Source organism: Caretta caretta, chromosome 14, assembly GCF_965140235.1.
Source record: "Caretta caretta isolate rCarCar2 chromosome 14, rCarCar1.hap1, whole genome shotgun sequence".
Classification (NCBI taxonomy): domain Eukaryota; kingdom Metazoa; phylum Chordata; order Testudines; family Cheloniidae; genus Caretta; species Caretta caretta.
Window position 1 is genome coordinate 12,930,999 of NC_134219.1, and position 15,207 is coordinate 12,946,205.

Genomic DNA, 15,207 nt, shown 5'->3' on the forward strand with positions numbered 1-15,207 from the left:
GCGACCACCCAGCTCTAGACACGCCCCCCGCTGCCCCAGCGCCGAGCGGGCCGGAGCCGGCCTGGCAGCCGCGAGGGGCCCGTGTTCCTCCCCACACCCCCACGGGGACGCTTGTCCCGGGGCGCGGATACGCCATCGCGGGCTCAGGCGACGCTCTGGCCCGACACGGGGGGACGCAAGATTAGGGAGGGAGCAGAGCGACTCCAGGCCCATCGAGTCCTAACTGCGCCGGCAAGTGGGCGGCGCTCTTGCTGCGCATCTCCATCTCTATGGCAGGGAGGAGCGGGACGGGGGAGGGAGGCCGGCGGGGCTGGGGGCTCTGCCCGCCGCGCGGCCAGGGGCGGCTCCGGGCGCTTTCCCGGCAGGGGCCGCAGGGCAGCCCCAGGCATTCGCAGCACGGGAGACACGGGTCGGGCTGTAAACGTGTCGCCCTTGGTACGGTTTCAAAGGAGACTTCGCCCCTGTAAGCGAGCGCAGTGGGTGCGAAGCGGGTGCGGTCACCGCCCTAGGGTGATCTCAGAGGTCCGGATTTTATAGGGACAGTCCCAAATGGGGCTTTTTCTTATAGAGGCGCCTGTTGCTCCCCATCCCCTGTCCCGATTTTTCACACTTCCTGTCTAGTCAGCCTAGACCGCCCTGTGCTCCGCCAGTCATACACACGCAGTTTTGTGTCTACAGGGGGAAGTGTTACAGATTATAGACAGGTTTCAGAGTAACAGCCGTGTTAGTCTGTATTCGCAAAAAGAAAAGGAGGACTTGTGGCACCTTAGAGACTAACCAATTTATTTGAGCATGAGCTTTCGTGAGCTACAGCTCACTTCATCCGATGCATACCGTGGAAACTGCAGCAGACTTTATATACACACAGAGAATATGAAACAATACCTCCTCCCACCCCACTGTCCTGCTGGTAATAGCTTATCTAAAGTGATCATCAAGTTGGGCCATTTCCAGCACAAATACTGGTGTAGTGACCCCCCGCCACTCCCATGTGAGCGCTCCTACTCCAGAGCAAGGGTTTCTTTTCCGCTCCCTTTATGTCACTTTGGCAGCATTAAAACAACAGCAAAAAGCCACAATGAAAGTGTCCTGCCAATCCTAAATTCTCAATTACTGAGGGACAATCTTCACTTGTTGATATATTTTGCTTTTTGCCACCAACTCGCTGTATAACTTTTTTCATGAGTAATGTACCTGAATGCATGGATGCTAAATATCTAAACTGTATTCTTAAATTCATTCACCTAAATTTGGGTTATTGCTGATTATGCACTATATGTATCTTATGACTTTAAAAACAAACTTTGTAGTTGTGGATAATCTAAGTAGTATACCCAGCTGTACAGACACTCTTTTCTTAACCTATGTATTATATAATTTTTTTAACATTAGCTTTAATAAAATGTATAAATGTGGAGAAAATGGTAGGACACAGATATCACAGCCCTGCCAACACATGCCTGGACATGCCTATGTGACAATTGGGTTGTGGGGGGGGGGGGCCTCCCCACAGTTAATTAGAATTAGTATATAGGAAATCTGAACAGCAAATCCTAAATATACACGCTCCCTTTTTCACAGTCTTCTGGCCTAAATTTTTAACTTCAAGGGTCCACAGTGCTTTGGCCAAGTCATTGTTGTGCCATTCTAGGAAGCAGGCGGAGACCATCCCACCTCATTACATTCTTTAGCTTTCTACCTATCTCCAAATCCAGTTCAAAATAGGTTTTCAAGTTTCTTTGCATTTCCAGCAACTAGCACCCCTGACCTCATAGCCATTCTGTCTTCTCCATCCCAAGCCTCCTCTTCATGATTCTGACATGAATGGGATTAACTTTTTCTTCATTGTTGCCCCACCTGTCTTTATATCTCTTCCCCTTCTTTTTAAGCTCACATCATAACATTTTTCTTTCCTCCATTAATGATGCCACATTAAGCATTTCTGTGATTCTGTGCACACTATTAAGTATACAAATATAGAGCATAACAATTTTCATGGTAGTAGCTCCCAATGTTGGAATAATCATAGAATCATAGGCCTGGAAGGGACCTCGAGAGGTCATCTCATCCAGTTCCCTTCACTCATGACAGGACTAAGTATTATCTAGACCATCCTGCACAGCTGTTTGTCTAACTTGCTCTTAAAAATCTCCAGTGACTGAGATTCCACAACTTCCCTAGTCAATTTATTCCAGTGTTTACCCTGAGAGTTAGGAAGTTTCTCATAATGCCGAACCTAAACCGTCCTTGCTGCAATTTAAGCCCATTGCTTCTTGTCCTAACCTCAGAGATTAAAGGTAACAATTTTTCTCCCTCCTCCTTGTTACAACCTTTTATGTACTTGAAAACTGTTATCATGTCCCCACCCTCAGTCTTCTCCAGACTAAACAAACTCAGTTTTTTTAAATCTTCCCTGATAGGTCATGTTTCCTAGACCTTTAATAATTTTTGTTACTCTTTTCTGGACTTTCTCCAGTTTGTCCACAGTACTCCAGTTGGGGCCTAATCAGCATGGAGTAGAGTGGAAGAATTACTTCTTGTGTGTTGCTTACAACACTCTTGCTAATACATCAGGGAATGATGCTTGCTTTTTTTTTTTTTTTTTTTTTTTGCAACAGCGCTACACTGCTGACTCATAGTCAGTTTGTGACCTATATTTAGCTTGTTACCCCCAGATCCCTTTCTGCAGTACTCCTTGCTAGGCAGTCATTTCCAATTTTGTATGTGTGCAACTCATTGTTCCTTCCTAAGTGGAGTACTTTGCATTTGTCCTTATTGAATTTCATTCTGTTTATTTTAGAGCATTTCACCAGTTTGTCCAGATCGTTTTGAATTTTAATCCTATCCTCCAAAACACCTGTACTCCCTCCCATCTGGGCATTGTCTGCAAACTATGTATACACTCTATGCCATTATCTAAATGATCAATGAAGATATTGAACAGAATTGGACCCAGAATTGATCCCTTCTAGCTTGACTGTGAACCACTGAAAACTACTCTCTGGAAATGGTGAAATAAAGTGGTACGGTTCTGCACTTCTATCCCTTCATATTTAGGCCTTCCTCACTTGTATATTTATCTCTCATTTCACTTCATTCTTTTATATACTCCTTTTGTAACCTCCCTTCCCAATTACATAGTATTAGCTCCTGACCTCGTCCTGCTCTGATCCTTTCACTATCCTTTCTTAAAACCGTTTTATTTATACCTTGGCCTTTTACCTTTAATCCACTAATTGGATTTTTATTTTCCTGTGGATGCCCTTGATCCTTCTTTCATCTGAACTTTTAATCCGCATCTCGTTTCCTGATATATGCTCTCTTCTTTCCTTTTACATAAAATGTAAGTCCAGTGAAGTATTTTTATGCCCACAACCTCTGATTTTCCACAATTTATTTGCAGTGGGGATGCCGGGAAAATTTCCATCTCTAATATAAGCAGCGGCCAGTACGTCCCTCGGCCCGTGCCATTTCCAGCAGCTCCCATTGGCCTGGAGCAGCGAACCGCGGTCACTGGGAGCCGCGATCGGCCGAACCTGCGGACGTGGCAGGTAAACAAAGCAGCCCGGCCCACCAGGGGCTTTCCCTGCACAAGCGGCGGAACAAGTTTGGGAACCACTGACACCTAGAAATGGCTGATATTTTATGAGACAGGCCTGACCCAAAGACTTTGAAATGAACACCTCCCCTCAATTTTTTGGAGAATTCAGGTCTGGGTCCTAAGTTTGTGACTCTGACCCCTACTTTACAGTGGTCTGAGCTAAAAACCTACATCTGTACAACTCTAAATATTGGGAAAGTTCCAGTCTGAGTGCACACCTTGTAGCTTGGATCTACTTCTTGTCATAACTAGACCTACATCTATACAACCCTGCTGATCTGATGTATCTAAATACGCAGTGCAACACAAAAGTCTTAAGTACAGTAATTGTTCAGGACCAGGCCAAATGAAAATACAGTATGAGCCTCCTTTGCTCTCCAGTGGAAATTAATGGACTAGCTATTAGTTAGATCTTCACTACCTGATTAGCTCTTGCATTTTTTGAAATAGCATTTTTTGCTAATTTGATAGACTTTGTAACCTTAGCAATATAAACAGTAATATTAGTTCAGGCAATACAGTTCATTATAGCATTAAAACTCAGAGAAAGCCAGTAGTTCATAGCAATCCACAGAAAATTTCTATGGTGGCATTCTCCAAAACAATCTTGAAATAGCTGATGAAAATTGTGGAATATGGAGTATCTAACACTTTTTCAAATCTAAGTTTCTCTTTTTCGGTCTCTAATGTTAAAATAGTATAGAAATTAGCCCATATTATTCATATATGAATATAATATATCCAGATTGGAGCTCATCATTCCGTATTTTAGGGATCTTTCATTATAAACCATTTGTTATCAGCCAGTGTACATTTTTTTCCAAAAGTTTTTACCAGTATTGAAATGTATACCTAATATTAATTCCTTGAAATACTTCAGAAAACTACATGATGAGAGATGAGCAAAGTCCTTGAACTTAGCACTGGGCTGGGAACCACGAGCTACTGAATTCTAATTCCAGCTCTGTCACTGACTCAAAATGTGACCTTAAGCAATTCACTTAACCTCTTTGTGCCTCAATTTCTTCATATATAATTAGTGGATAATAATGTTTGCTTGCTTCTCCAGCATATTGTGAGGCTTTGCTCATTCATGTATTTATAATAAAGTATTATTATCACAATTAAAGAGCAATTGTTCAGCCTGCTTAATCCCAAAATCTGACCTGCCTTCAAATAGTTATAATCTGGAGATACATTTATTCCAGGTTTAAATTTTTTTTAAATCCACCAGTTGGCACCAAGAAATGAGGAAAAAATATCCTCAAAATTCCAAGAGCTTCTGCTAATATAGGATTTTCATGGTATGGGGTTAGACTATATATCAGTGTTTCTCAGCCTTTTTGATACCAGGGACCAGCTTGCTGCCTTCCTAAATTATGTCAGGGAGATCTCATGGAGAGGCACCAGTCCACAGACCAATCATTGAGAAACACTAAACTAGATGACCCTTGGGGTCCCTTGTAATCCTAAAATTCTATGATTTAGACCAGGGGTTCTCAAACTGGGGGTTGGGACCCCTCAGAGGATCACGTGGTTATTACGTGGGGGGTCACGAGCTGTCAGTCTCCACCCAAACCCCGCTTTGCCTCCAGCATTTATAATGGTGTTAAATATAATAAAAAGAGTTTTTAATTTATAAGGGGGGGTCGCACTCAGAGGCTTACTATGTGAAAGGGGTCACCAGTACAAAAGTTTGAGAACCACTGATTTAGACTGAAACAGTGTTAAGATCTACTGCTGTATAGCCAGCAGAGGGCCCTCAAAGTATAAACAATTAACACCACTGATGCTGGTGGGGCACATACTACAAAGAAACATACAGATGATCTCGTCAGTCAAAACTCTTGAAGTCTCTGAGTTAGAGACTGTACAGTGAGTGGGATTGTGAGATTTTTTTCATCATCTAATAATTTGTGAAATATGCTAATAAAACATATTACAGAAAATGCATATTCACCTGGGCTCCACCAGCCAGGCTGCTGTGTTTCCTACAGCTGTTTCAAGTGCTTTATGGAATCATAGGACTGGAAGGGACCTTGAGAGGTCTTCTAGTGTAGTACCCTGCACTCAAGTCAGGACTAAGTATTATCTAGACCATCCCTTACAGGTATTTGTCTACACCTGCGCTTAAAAATCTCCAATTATTAAGATACCACAACCTCCGTAGGCAATTTATTCCAGTGAGTTAAGAAGTTTTTCCTAATGCCCAAACTAAACTGCCCTTGCTGCAAATTAAGCCCGTTGCTTCTTGTCCTGTCCTCAGAGGTTAAAGGTAACAATTGCTCTCCCTCCTTCTTGTAACAACCTTTTATGTTCTTGAAAACTATTATCATGTTCCCCCCTCAATTTTTTTTTAATCCAGACTAAACAAACTCAATTTTTTTTAATCTTCCCTGATAGGTCATGTTTCCTAGACCTTTAATCATTTTTGTTACTCTTTTCTGGACTTTCTCCAATTTGTCCACAGTACTCCAGCTGAGGCCTAATCAGTGTGGAGTAGAGTGGAAGAATTACTTGTTGTGTCTGGTTTACAACACTCCTGCTAATACATCCCAGGAAAATGCTTGCTTTTTTTGCAACAGTGTAACACTGTTGACTCATATTTAGCTTGTGACCTCCAGATACCTTTCTGCAGTACTCCTTGCTAGGTAGTCACTTCCGATTTTGTATGTGTGCAACTGATTGTTCCTTCCTAAATGGAGTACTTTGCATTTGTCCTTATTGAAATTCAGCCTATTTACTTCAGACCATTTATGCAGCATACAGCAGTATAAATGCCTCAAGTTTCCACCACTTGTTGATGTCACTTTTCTGGAATGTATTTTCTTGTTGACTGAGATGTTCAGGAAGCAGGAGCTGGCTACAGTGGAATACTGCCACATGTATTGTCTCCCCATGCCTTGCCCCACCCATATGACACAAAGGCTGACTCAAGGCTCTTGGCCTGGATCCCCTACAAAACATCACAAGACTTAAGTGTGGACTCACCTATCCCTTCTCCCCGCCCCACTCTCTCCTTTCAGTGAGGTCAGACACCCTTCCCCACCCCTTAGCCCCCAAAAGGCTAAAGCCTCTGATACAGGTGCCTCTTCCTTTAGCGCAGCCTCCCCCTGCAGGTCACGTCATTCCTACCCTGACAGTCCCCTCCCCACATGCCCCTCACCTTTTCTCCCTCAGCCAACAGGCCCCGCCCACTCCTTTCCCGTCCTCATTAAGCCCCTCCCCCAGGCTGTCTCCCCAGCACCACTGGGCCGCTCCCCTCCCCTGCTAGGACCTTCCCCGCAGAGACTCTGCCCCTTGCCCCAGGGACCTCAGTCCCCCGCCCACACGCCTCCGGCGACTCCTCGCCCCCCCCCCCACGCAAGCCCCGCCCCACACGTTCTAGCGTGGCCCGCGCTTCCGCCCCTGTGCCGCGGTGAGTCCGGCGACGCAGGCGCGTCATTCCCTCTCCCCCTCCCCCGTACACCGCATGCGGCCCCGCCCTGTCCAGGTGACGCCGCTGCCCCGCGCCCCGCCCCGGCGCTGTGGGTGAGGTCAGTGCGGTGCGCCCGCGCCCTCGGCCAGGCCCCGCCGCAGAGTGGGGAGGAGGCGCTGAGAGCCGCCGCCCGGCCGGGCCCTGTCAGGGAAGGAGCCAGGCGGGCCGGCCGCACCGAGGCCATGGAGCTGGCGGACGGCGTGGTGTACCAGGAAGACCCGGGCGGCCCGGGCCCCGCCATGATGTCGGAGCGGGTGTCGGGGCTGGCGGGCTCCATCTACCGCGAGTTCGAGCGGCTGATCGGGCGCTACGACGAGGAGGTGGTGGCCGAGCTGATGCCGCTGGTGGTGGCGGTGCTGGAGAACCTGGACTCGGTGTGCGCGCACAGCCAGGAGGCCAGCGTGGAGCTGGAGCTGCTGCGGGACGACAACGAGCAGCTGCTCACCCAGTACGAGCGCGAGAAGGCGCTGCGCAAGCAGGCCGAGGAGGTGAGGGGGCCGCGGGGTCGGGGGCTGCTCACAGGGACGAGCTAGCGGCGGCGCTGGGCGAGGATGCGGGACTGGCCCGTGGCACAGCTGAGGGGACCGGGCCGCCCTACTGGCTCGGCAGGACCTGGGAGGTGGGGCCGCTAGAGCAAGCCGAGGAGGGCGGGGGAGCCGGGCTCGGATGCTCCTGGGATACAGCAATATAAGGGTCGCGGTAGGGTGAGAGTAGGGGCCGGGCCGACGAGGTCCGGGGCCGGCTGTATGTTTCCTAAGCCTAGTTTCCTTTCCTGGGAGTGGGATGGAGGCTTCGAGCTCCTTCTCCCGGGACTCGCTTCCACCTCGTAGGGCGAAGTGCAGGGTGCTTTAACATCCTCTTCCCATGCTGGTGGGACGGTGGAGCTACCCCACTTCCCAGCGTGCCAGAGTATTAGGCTGTAGTAGGCTGGCTTCACCTGGTTCCCATACAAGGTAGGTCACACACAGACACCCAACTTTGTACCAACTCATCTGAGGTGTAGAGATGGCCATATCATGGCTAAACAAGTGGCTTATTTGTAGGGGTAAGGAAACAGATATTTCCCCCTTTCTTCAGACTGTACTGACGCATAGCATCCTGGTCAGAGGAATGTATTGTACATCATATTCCTTTTTTAGGAATAGACAATGCAGAGTTAGAAAATGACAATACAGAGTTAATTACAGCAAGCTGTTTATCTCAGTCCACAGCTTCCACTCTTTTATGTGGCTCTTCTTTCTTTGGGACTCTTAAAATAACTGACTAGAACAGCGCGAGAAGATTTTGTTTTTCTTTTATTCACATGGGTCAGACAGAAGAACAATACTATTTGCTAGAGTAGTCAAAGAACCAAAGATTAAATGAATCAGTATCTCAAACTTCCCCACTGTGAATTTTCTGAAGTTAAGACGCTCAGTAGTTATTTTTATTGTCCTTCCTTATAAATATCTTGTGTAGGTGTGACTGAAAAATGATACATTATGTGGTGTGTAGAAATCGGCAGTGCTGTTCAGGCTGTAACTCCCTGGGCTGGTGGATGGAAGCTTTAGATGAGCAGCAGGTGGCTAGAGATTGTTCAGTAGCATAGTCCTTCAATGATGATACCACATAATAAGCCCCATGGTTGGGTGTGTCAAGGTAGATCATCCAGTTTCTTATTTCAGAGAGTAAAAATTTGTAAAGCATCCCTTGTGCAAAAGTGTCAAACAATATTGTCCCGCACTGTTGCTTTAATTATTTCCTCCAACACACTATCTCTCCAAAATTGGAGTGAAACCATCATCCTTAATTTAGCCAACTGCCTTAAAAATAGTCCATGTCCAGACATAGGCTTCTTCTCCTGCACTCATCTTCATGTTCTTTACTTTCTGTTGTTTTGAAAACTGAAAAGCATTGTTACTGAAAGTAGTCTTTTTCCGTACTAGTGTTGTCTTTTTTTAACTTAGAAAGAGTTGTTTTACAAGCCTAGTAAAATTAACTCTGTGGTGCAATGCAAATAATTCTAAAATCATGTGAAAAAAGGTTAAGGTACAAATTGCTACAGGTCACACTTGAACAGGCAAGAAGACTACAAAACAAAGGATGTTTATTATAAAATTATAAAGAAATACAGTATGAATACACACATCTTTGCTCTAAAGACTTGCATCTGGTTTTTGTCCAAACCAATAAAAAGAATATGATAAATTTCTATACCAGATTTGCAAAATTAATTGCTCATTAACTACCAAGGGAATCAGTTTATTGATAGGTGATTGAATTTCACTTTATTATCAAGGTGAAAAGGAAGAGGGGGTATTTGACTTATTTTCATGGACTGGTAAAGTTTCATGACTATATTGCAAGGATGGTTCATACTTAGGGTCTCGGCAACATGGAGCAGAAACTATAACAAAGCTCAGGAAGAAAATGTGATGTTGTTCCAGCTCTTATGGACTTTTCAGAAGTGCGCACCTGTAGGTATATCTATGGCAGTATAGTAGTGTTCTATTTCTATAAGACAATTGAGGTGACCAATATAATGTAGACTAAAATTGTTACTCAATTACAGCAAAAGTCCTTATTGATAGTCGCTGAAACTGCAACTAACTTTAAGGCAATGTTTTCAAATGTGAACACACTGATTGTCCTTTCAACATGAACGCACACCTGTAGTACTCACAGGCCATTTTCAATTACTCCATTAACATATGCATGATAAATTAAAAAATGCATGATACAGTCAAAGATGTATATGCATTTTCCAAATACAGTCATAGCACCCATTTTTTAATATTTGGTACTAATGCAAAGATGCTTCTACAAAAGGGAGAAATAAAATGAGGGGGAAGGTACATGAGTTGCAGATTCATACTATTGCTTTCTTTTAAGGGGCAATTTTTTAACAAATGGTTGGCTTTGATAGTCCTTTGACTTATTTGGGTGAACTCTTCTGTTGCTTGATTGACCTAATGCTTAAGATATTTTTCCATATTCTCTACTAAAAACCTGGTATTACTTGGCTTCCCAACTTTTGACTATTCTGAATAATTCTCTCCCCCTTTCTCGCTATCATTATAGGAATTTTTTTCTTTGGCGTAGCTTGATGATGAATATTCATGTTGTTTCTTAACTCAGAACCTTTTTTGCTTCACTGTTCTTTAATCAGTAAGCTCCCATTTTTGTTGTATTTCTTCCTCATTAGCATTGTGTGACATGATGCAAGTTGTGATTGTGGGTTTCTTTTGGTAATGATCTCCAAAAATGAGAAGTTAAAATCTGCTTCTTTTAGCTATTCTTTGGGTGCCAGTCATTTCTTCAATGACTGATGCATGTGATCAGTTTTCATAATCAGTAAGAAGCTGCCTGCATAACTTTATTCATAAAAAGAAAAGGAGTACTTGTGGCACCTTAGAGACTAACCAATTTATTTGAGCATAAGCTTTCGTGAGCTACAGCTCACTTCATCGGATGCATCAAATAAATTGGTTAGTCTCTAAGGTGCCACAAGTACTCCTTTTCTTTTTGCGAATACAGACTAACACGCTGTTACATCACATGAATAAAGTTTCAGAGTTTGTTCAGTTTCCTGGTTTAAATGAAAATTGAGAAGATGGGATATCTGGATATTTTGCCAGTGTTTTGCATGTGACTGCTGTGTGACCATTTATATTTACAAAATGAGAATTAGAAAAAATTGTTAAAGGTTCCAGTATAGTCTAAGTAACAAGCAACAAAGAAATGAGGAAGAAAAGAACTTTTATGTTGCTGTGTCTTATAAATATACTTCTGATTGTAGTTCCTGGAGGAGCACACAGGTCTATGTTTAGCTATGGGGAGGTGGCAGAAAAGTTCTACGGGAGCTTTGAGTCACATAATTGCTTAATGTTACTACTGGGCTTAAAAACAGCACAACAGCCACAAGCAGTTTCTTTCAGCAAAGAAACATTTATCTGGGGTTTGGGTTTATAGACTTGCCCCATAACTTATTAAATGAACCTATTATTGAAACCTGACGTCTTTAATAATACATTTTTTTTGTAGGCATGAAAAGGAAATTAGTTTCCAGCTTCCCATTAAATGGGTTTAAGTATTGTAGACTAATTAGAAATAGTGAGGAAGACAATGGCTAAAGTTTTTCTGCTTAGGATTTCACGTTAACAGTGTTAAATATTTAAAATTACTCTTATTCAGCAGTGAGCAAACTCAAATACTCTAACTTTTACAAGAGTAGAACTCTTATCCAGATTTGACATTTTGAATGTCACATACTTTCAATGTGTAGTTTTTGATCTATGGTAAGTAGTAATCAAGTGAATGGAGCATGAATCTGAGTGCCAGGAACTTATGGTCCACCCCTGGTTTTGCTGTTGATGTACTGAGGTGTTGGGCAAGTCACTTAAATACCTTCTTTATTTTGCAGTGTGCAAAATGGGAAGTATAACTGACTTTCATGAGTGTTGTGAAGATTAATACCTAGAAAGTGCTTTGAAGAAGTATTAAGTGTTAGTGTAATTTAACTACTAAAACCAAGGAGTGGCTTTACATGGCATGTTGAATTGCTGTTATGTTCATCTAAATTTTGGGGAATGCTTGCTACAAATTGATATTTTGTAAAATGTCATTTGATAGAATTGTTGAAGTTGGTCCTCAACGTCAGTTCACTTCTAAAGGAATGTTACCTTGAAATCTAGTCACTTTTAAAAGTTAAAAGTAGTTTAAGCTGAGCTGCCTTGTCAATTTCTGTGGCTTTGCAATAACTTCCCTATTTTTGAAAATGTTTTTTATTCCCTCTGCTTTTGCTGTGTGGAAGATCTACATAAACAGGGAAAACTGACTACACAGGGAAATAGCAACTCGAACTCTGCATAGTGCTGTCAGATGCAAAAAGTAAACTTGAGAGAAATGTCTGTTTTTCTCTAATCTCCCAGTTATGTTCATGTTAGGTGTTACTTGTAACAATATGGGCAAAAATAGAAATAAGTTGGTACTGTCCCTTTGAATAACTTCACCTATTTTGAATATTCTTTTGTTTTGGATAGAACATAATTCCCCTTGAATAGAACTTGGGTCCTTAGCATCTCTTTAGATTGTCCAGTGTAAATCTTTAAAACAGCAGTGGAATGAGCAAGAGAATTACCTTTAACTAGTTAAAAAACCAACCAACCAAACAAGCAAGCAAAACCACAACAACCTTAATTTGAAAACTGGTGTGTTTTTTAGCTAAGTCCTGAGCAGCTCCAGAAGAAATTGTGTAAAAGGATGAAAAACTAAATCTATATTTGGTTTTATGTGTGGTGATGACATTAAAATGGAAATAAAAACAGCTGATTCAGAAGTAAAATTGTTGCTAATCTTTTGCACTCATGTGACACGTGACTTCAGGAAATTGTCAAATGGAAGCAAATTAACAATGCTGTTGCAGTTGTATTTATACCTATTCTTGCCCATTTTCTTTTGCTTACTTTAATGTGGTGCGGTAGAAGCAGTTACAAAAGTGCAAGTTGTATGTTTCTGGTTTCCGGTCGTATTTTTACACCATATATTTCACTAGTGAATATTACTAAAACAAAGGGAAATAGGTAAACTGTTCACTCCTTCTTCCAGCAGTTCATCGGAATACTGGTATAAACTAATAAGTTTAAATATGAACTCCCTTCATTAAAGCAGAGAACCACAAAACCATTTACTTGTCTTTCAGCATCAGCTGTTCTTGCTTCTCTTAGCATTTTGCTCCAAGCGCTGTCATATGAACAGCATTGAGTCCTATGATAGCCATGTAACAGCTTATATGAAAGCACTTTTCTTCAAGTTTATAGTATGAATAGAAAACAGTGCATTTAGGTAATTTGGCTTAATCAGAATTTCTTGCTGGTTGGTCTGTATTAAATTTCTTGCTGCATTGGTCTGTAGAAATAAAGTGCTTTCATAAAGTGTTATGAATTCTCTCTCTATTTCCCTTTATAGATAATCTAAAATTTGATGATAGATCATAAAAGTTAGATATAAACAATTGTGAACAAGCTATTTCAATGCAATATTTGTGGGGAATAGTCTCAAGAGTGACAATCAACTTTGACATGATATTTTTGAAAAGCTACTTGTTCACACAGGAGTCCTATATCAACGTCATCTTAATAGATCATCATGTGGACCACTTGTCTTCCCAACTTCTCATTAATCTCATTCATAATCATATATCATCCCTGTTACAGCTACAGCAATTGCTTGTGTGGACGAGTAATATTGGTAAAGAATAGGCCGCTCTTTGCAATTGGAAACAAGGAGTGCCATAAGACCTGCCAGCTCTTAGGTCCATAAGAATGAGCTCCCTGGGCCACCAGTGCTCCATGTGTGACAGCGTGAGGATTGATTTAAGTGAACTTGCAGTGAGGTCAAGGAGTCTGTCACTGAAAGGAGCCTCCATACGTATAGAGGCCCCTGTTTCCTATTGTCATTAGATCAGAAATATAGAGAAAGCTCAGCTTTCTCCTATGGGAAGGAGAGTGCTTTTTTTGGTCTGTTTTCTGAGGTGGTATGTTTTCCCTACAGATGTAACTTCTGTGGTTTTTAAAGTCCACCCTTTTTTAGACCGTTGGATCAATTCAAGTATAATCATTTGGACTGGAAAAGTACTTTTGAGTAGTTAGAACTTCACCTATCACTTTCATTTTTTTTGTCATCGACTTTAGAAGTCCATTACCTACAAAATATGCTGAGTGAATTTCACCCTGTGCAGAGGGTAAGCACAAGACCTATGCACTGCCAAAGACCTACGGGTCTTGTGCTCACTCTATGCATAGCTTTGAATTTAGTTTATTATGCATATTTCTGCATCTGATTTACTTCCTCCTGCTGATCTCACTTCCACACATCACAGTCAGGAGATGGGGGGGGGGGGGAAAAACATTTTCAGAAGATAAGACCGCACCCTTTCTGTAACCGTTTTAGCTTTCTGGCTTTAGGTTATTTTCTGTTATCTTCATTATTATATATGCTGAATACTAGAATATGTAACCACACATTGTATTAGTTACTATGAAATGAAGCTAGTAACTGGACTATTTTATTATTACTTTCCAGCCATCCCTGAAAGAATCAAAACAAGTTAGCTAGAACTTTAAGCGTTGTGTACAGTGTAGCTACAATAAAGCATTGCTTGTTGGACACTTGTGATATTGGAACTACAACAACTTGGTTCATCACAGTACTCCCACAGTTTGCGTATCATACCGTTACTGTACTGTTATACTTAAATTACTCATGCGTCCATTTGTGTGAACAACGAAGACTAACGTTACCTGAAACAACTGAACTAGAACTTTAACTTTCATTAAACACTTTTAGCTTGCGTGTCTTTAACTCCCAATTTAAAACTTTGCTATGCATGTTAAGACTGCTGTGTCCCGTCCCCCCCCGCACTCAGTATAAAGTTAATAAGAGTTGTATGTGAGAGTTGATTAAGCATAATGTACACTGGGCCATTTTTAATCATTGTATGAGGGAGACAACACAGATAGTGGATTACTTGGCCTAGCCGCCACATCTGTATGACAGCATGGGATTTTAGCTGCTAGTAGAAATTAATTTTGCATAAATGCCTATATAGGAATTGGACTCGGATCATAAACTTTACTCCCAGGCTATTGAATAGTAATAACTATTAGATGGAAAGGTTAGTATTAAAAAATTGATTCCTGGATGTAATTCTAACTGGATGGCAGCAGTACTGCTGGCATTTGTTCCTTAACACACACTTCCTGTTTTTCCTCTTTCCCACTCCCACTTGTGTTCAGTCCCTCTTACAAAGGATTTTAGGATGCTCGGTAGCTGCATGTGATCATACTTTGTGCTGGAAGGTAAGTATCTATAGTTAGGAAGGGCCAGAGTGGTTGTAGAGGACTAAGTTATCTTAAAAAGAAAAGGAGTACTTGTGGCACCTTAGAGACGAACAAATTTATTTGAGCATAAGCTTTCGTGAGCTACAGCTCACTTCATCGGATGCTCAAATAAATTTTAGTCTCTAAGGCACCACAAGTACTCCTTTTCTTTTTGCGAATACAGACTAACACGGCTGCTACTCTAAAATAAGTTAACTTAGTCTGCTTGGCACTGCTCTAAAGTTTTTTCGATTACACCTTATTGGCCA

At 42.2% G+C, this 15,207-nt stretch overlaps 1 protein-coding gene and 1 long non-coding RNA gene across 6 annotated transcripts in view; both read left to right on the top strand.

Moving 5' to 3' along the window:
* The first annotated feature begins 7 nt into the window (after positions 1–7).
* LOC142069033 (uncharacterized) lies at positions 8–4,730 on the top strand. The gene is made up of 3 exons (XR_012664900.1): positions 8–231; positions 2,801–3,023; positions 3,404–4,730. It is a non-coding gene; the product is annotated as an uncharacterized LOC142069033 (long non-coding RNA).
* A 2,390-nt stretch (positions 4,731–7,120) lies between these two features.
* SPAG9 (sperm associated antigen 9) overlaps positions 7,121–15,207 on the top strand; it is a 108,445-nt gene continuing 100,358 nt past the window's right edge. For 4 of the 5 annotated variants that reach the window (XM_048817379.2, XM_048817382.2, XM_048817381.2 and 1 more), the window contains exon 1: positions 7,122–7,567. In XM_048817379.2, coding sequence (XP_048673336.1) covers positions 7,262–7,567 — 306 coding nt within the window. In that variant the 5' untranslated portion in view covers positions 7,122–7,261. Of the gene's footprint in view, positions 7,568–15,207 lie in introns of all 5 variants that reach the window. The other variant, XM_048817380.2, reaches the window with a different exon arrangement.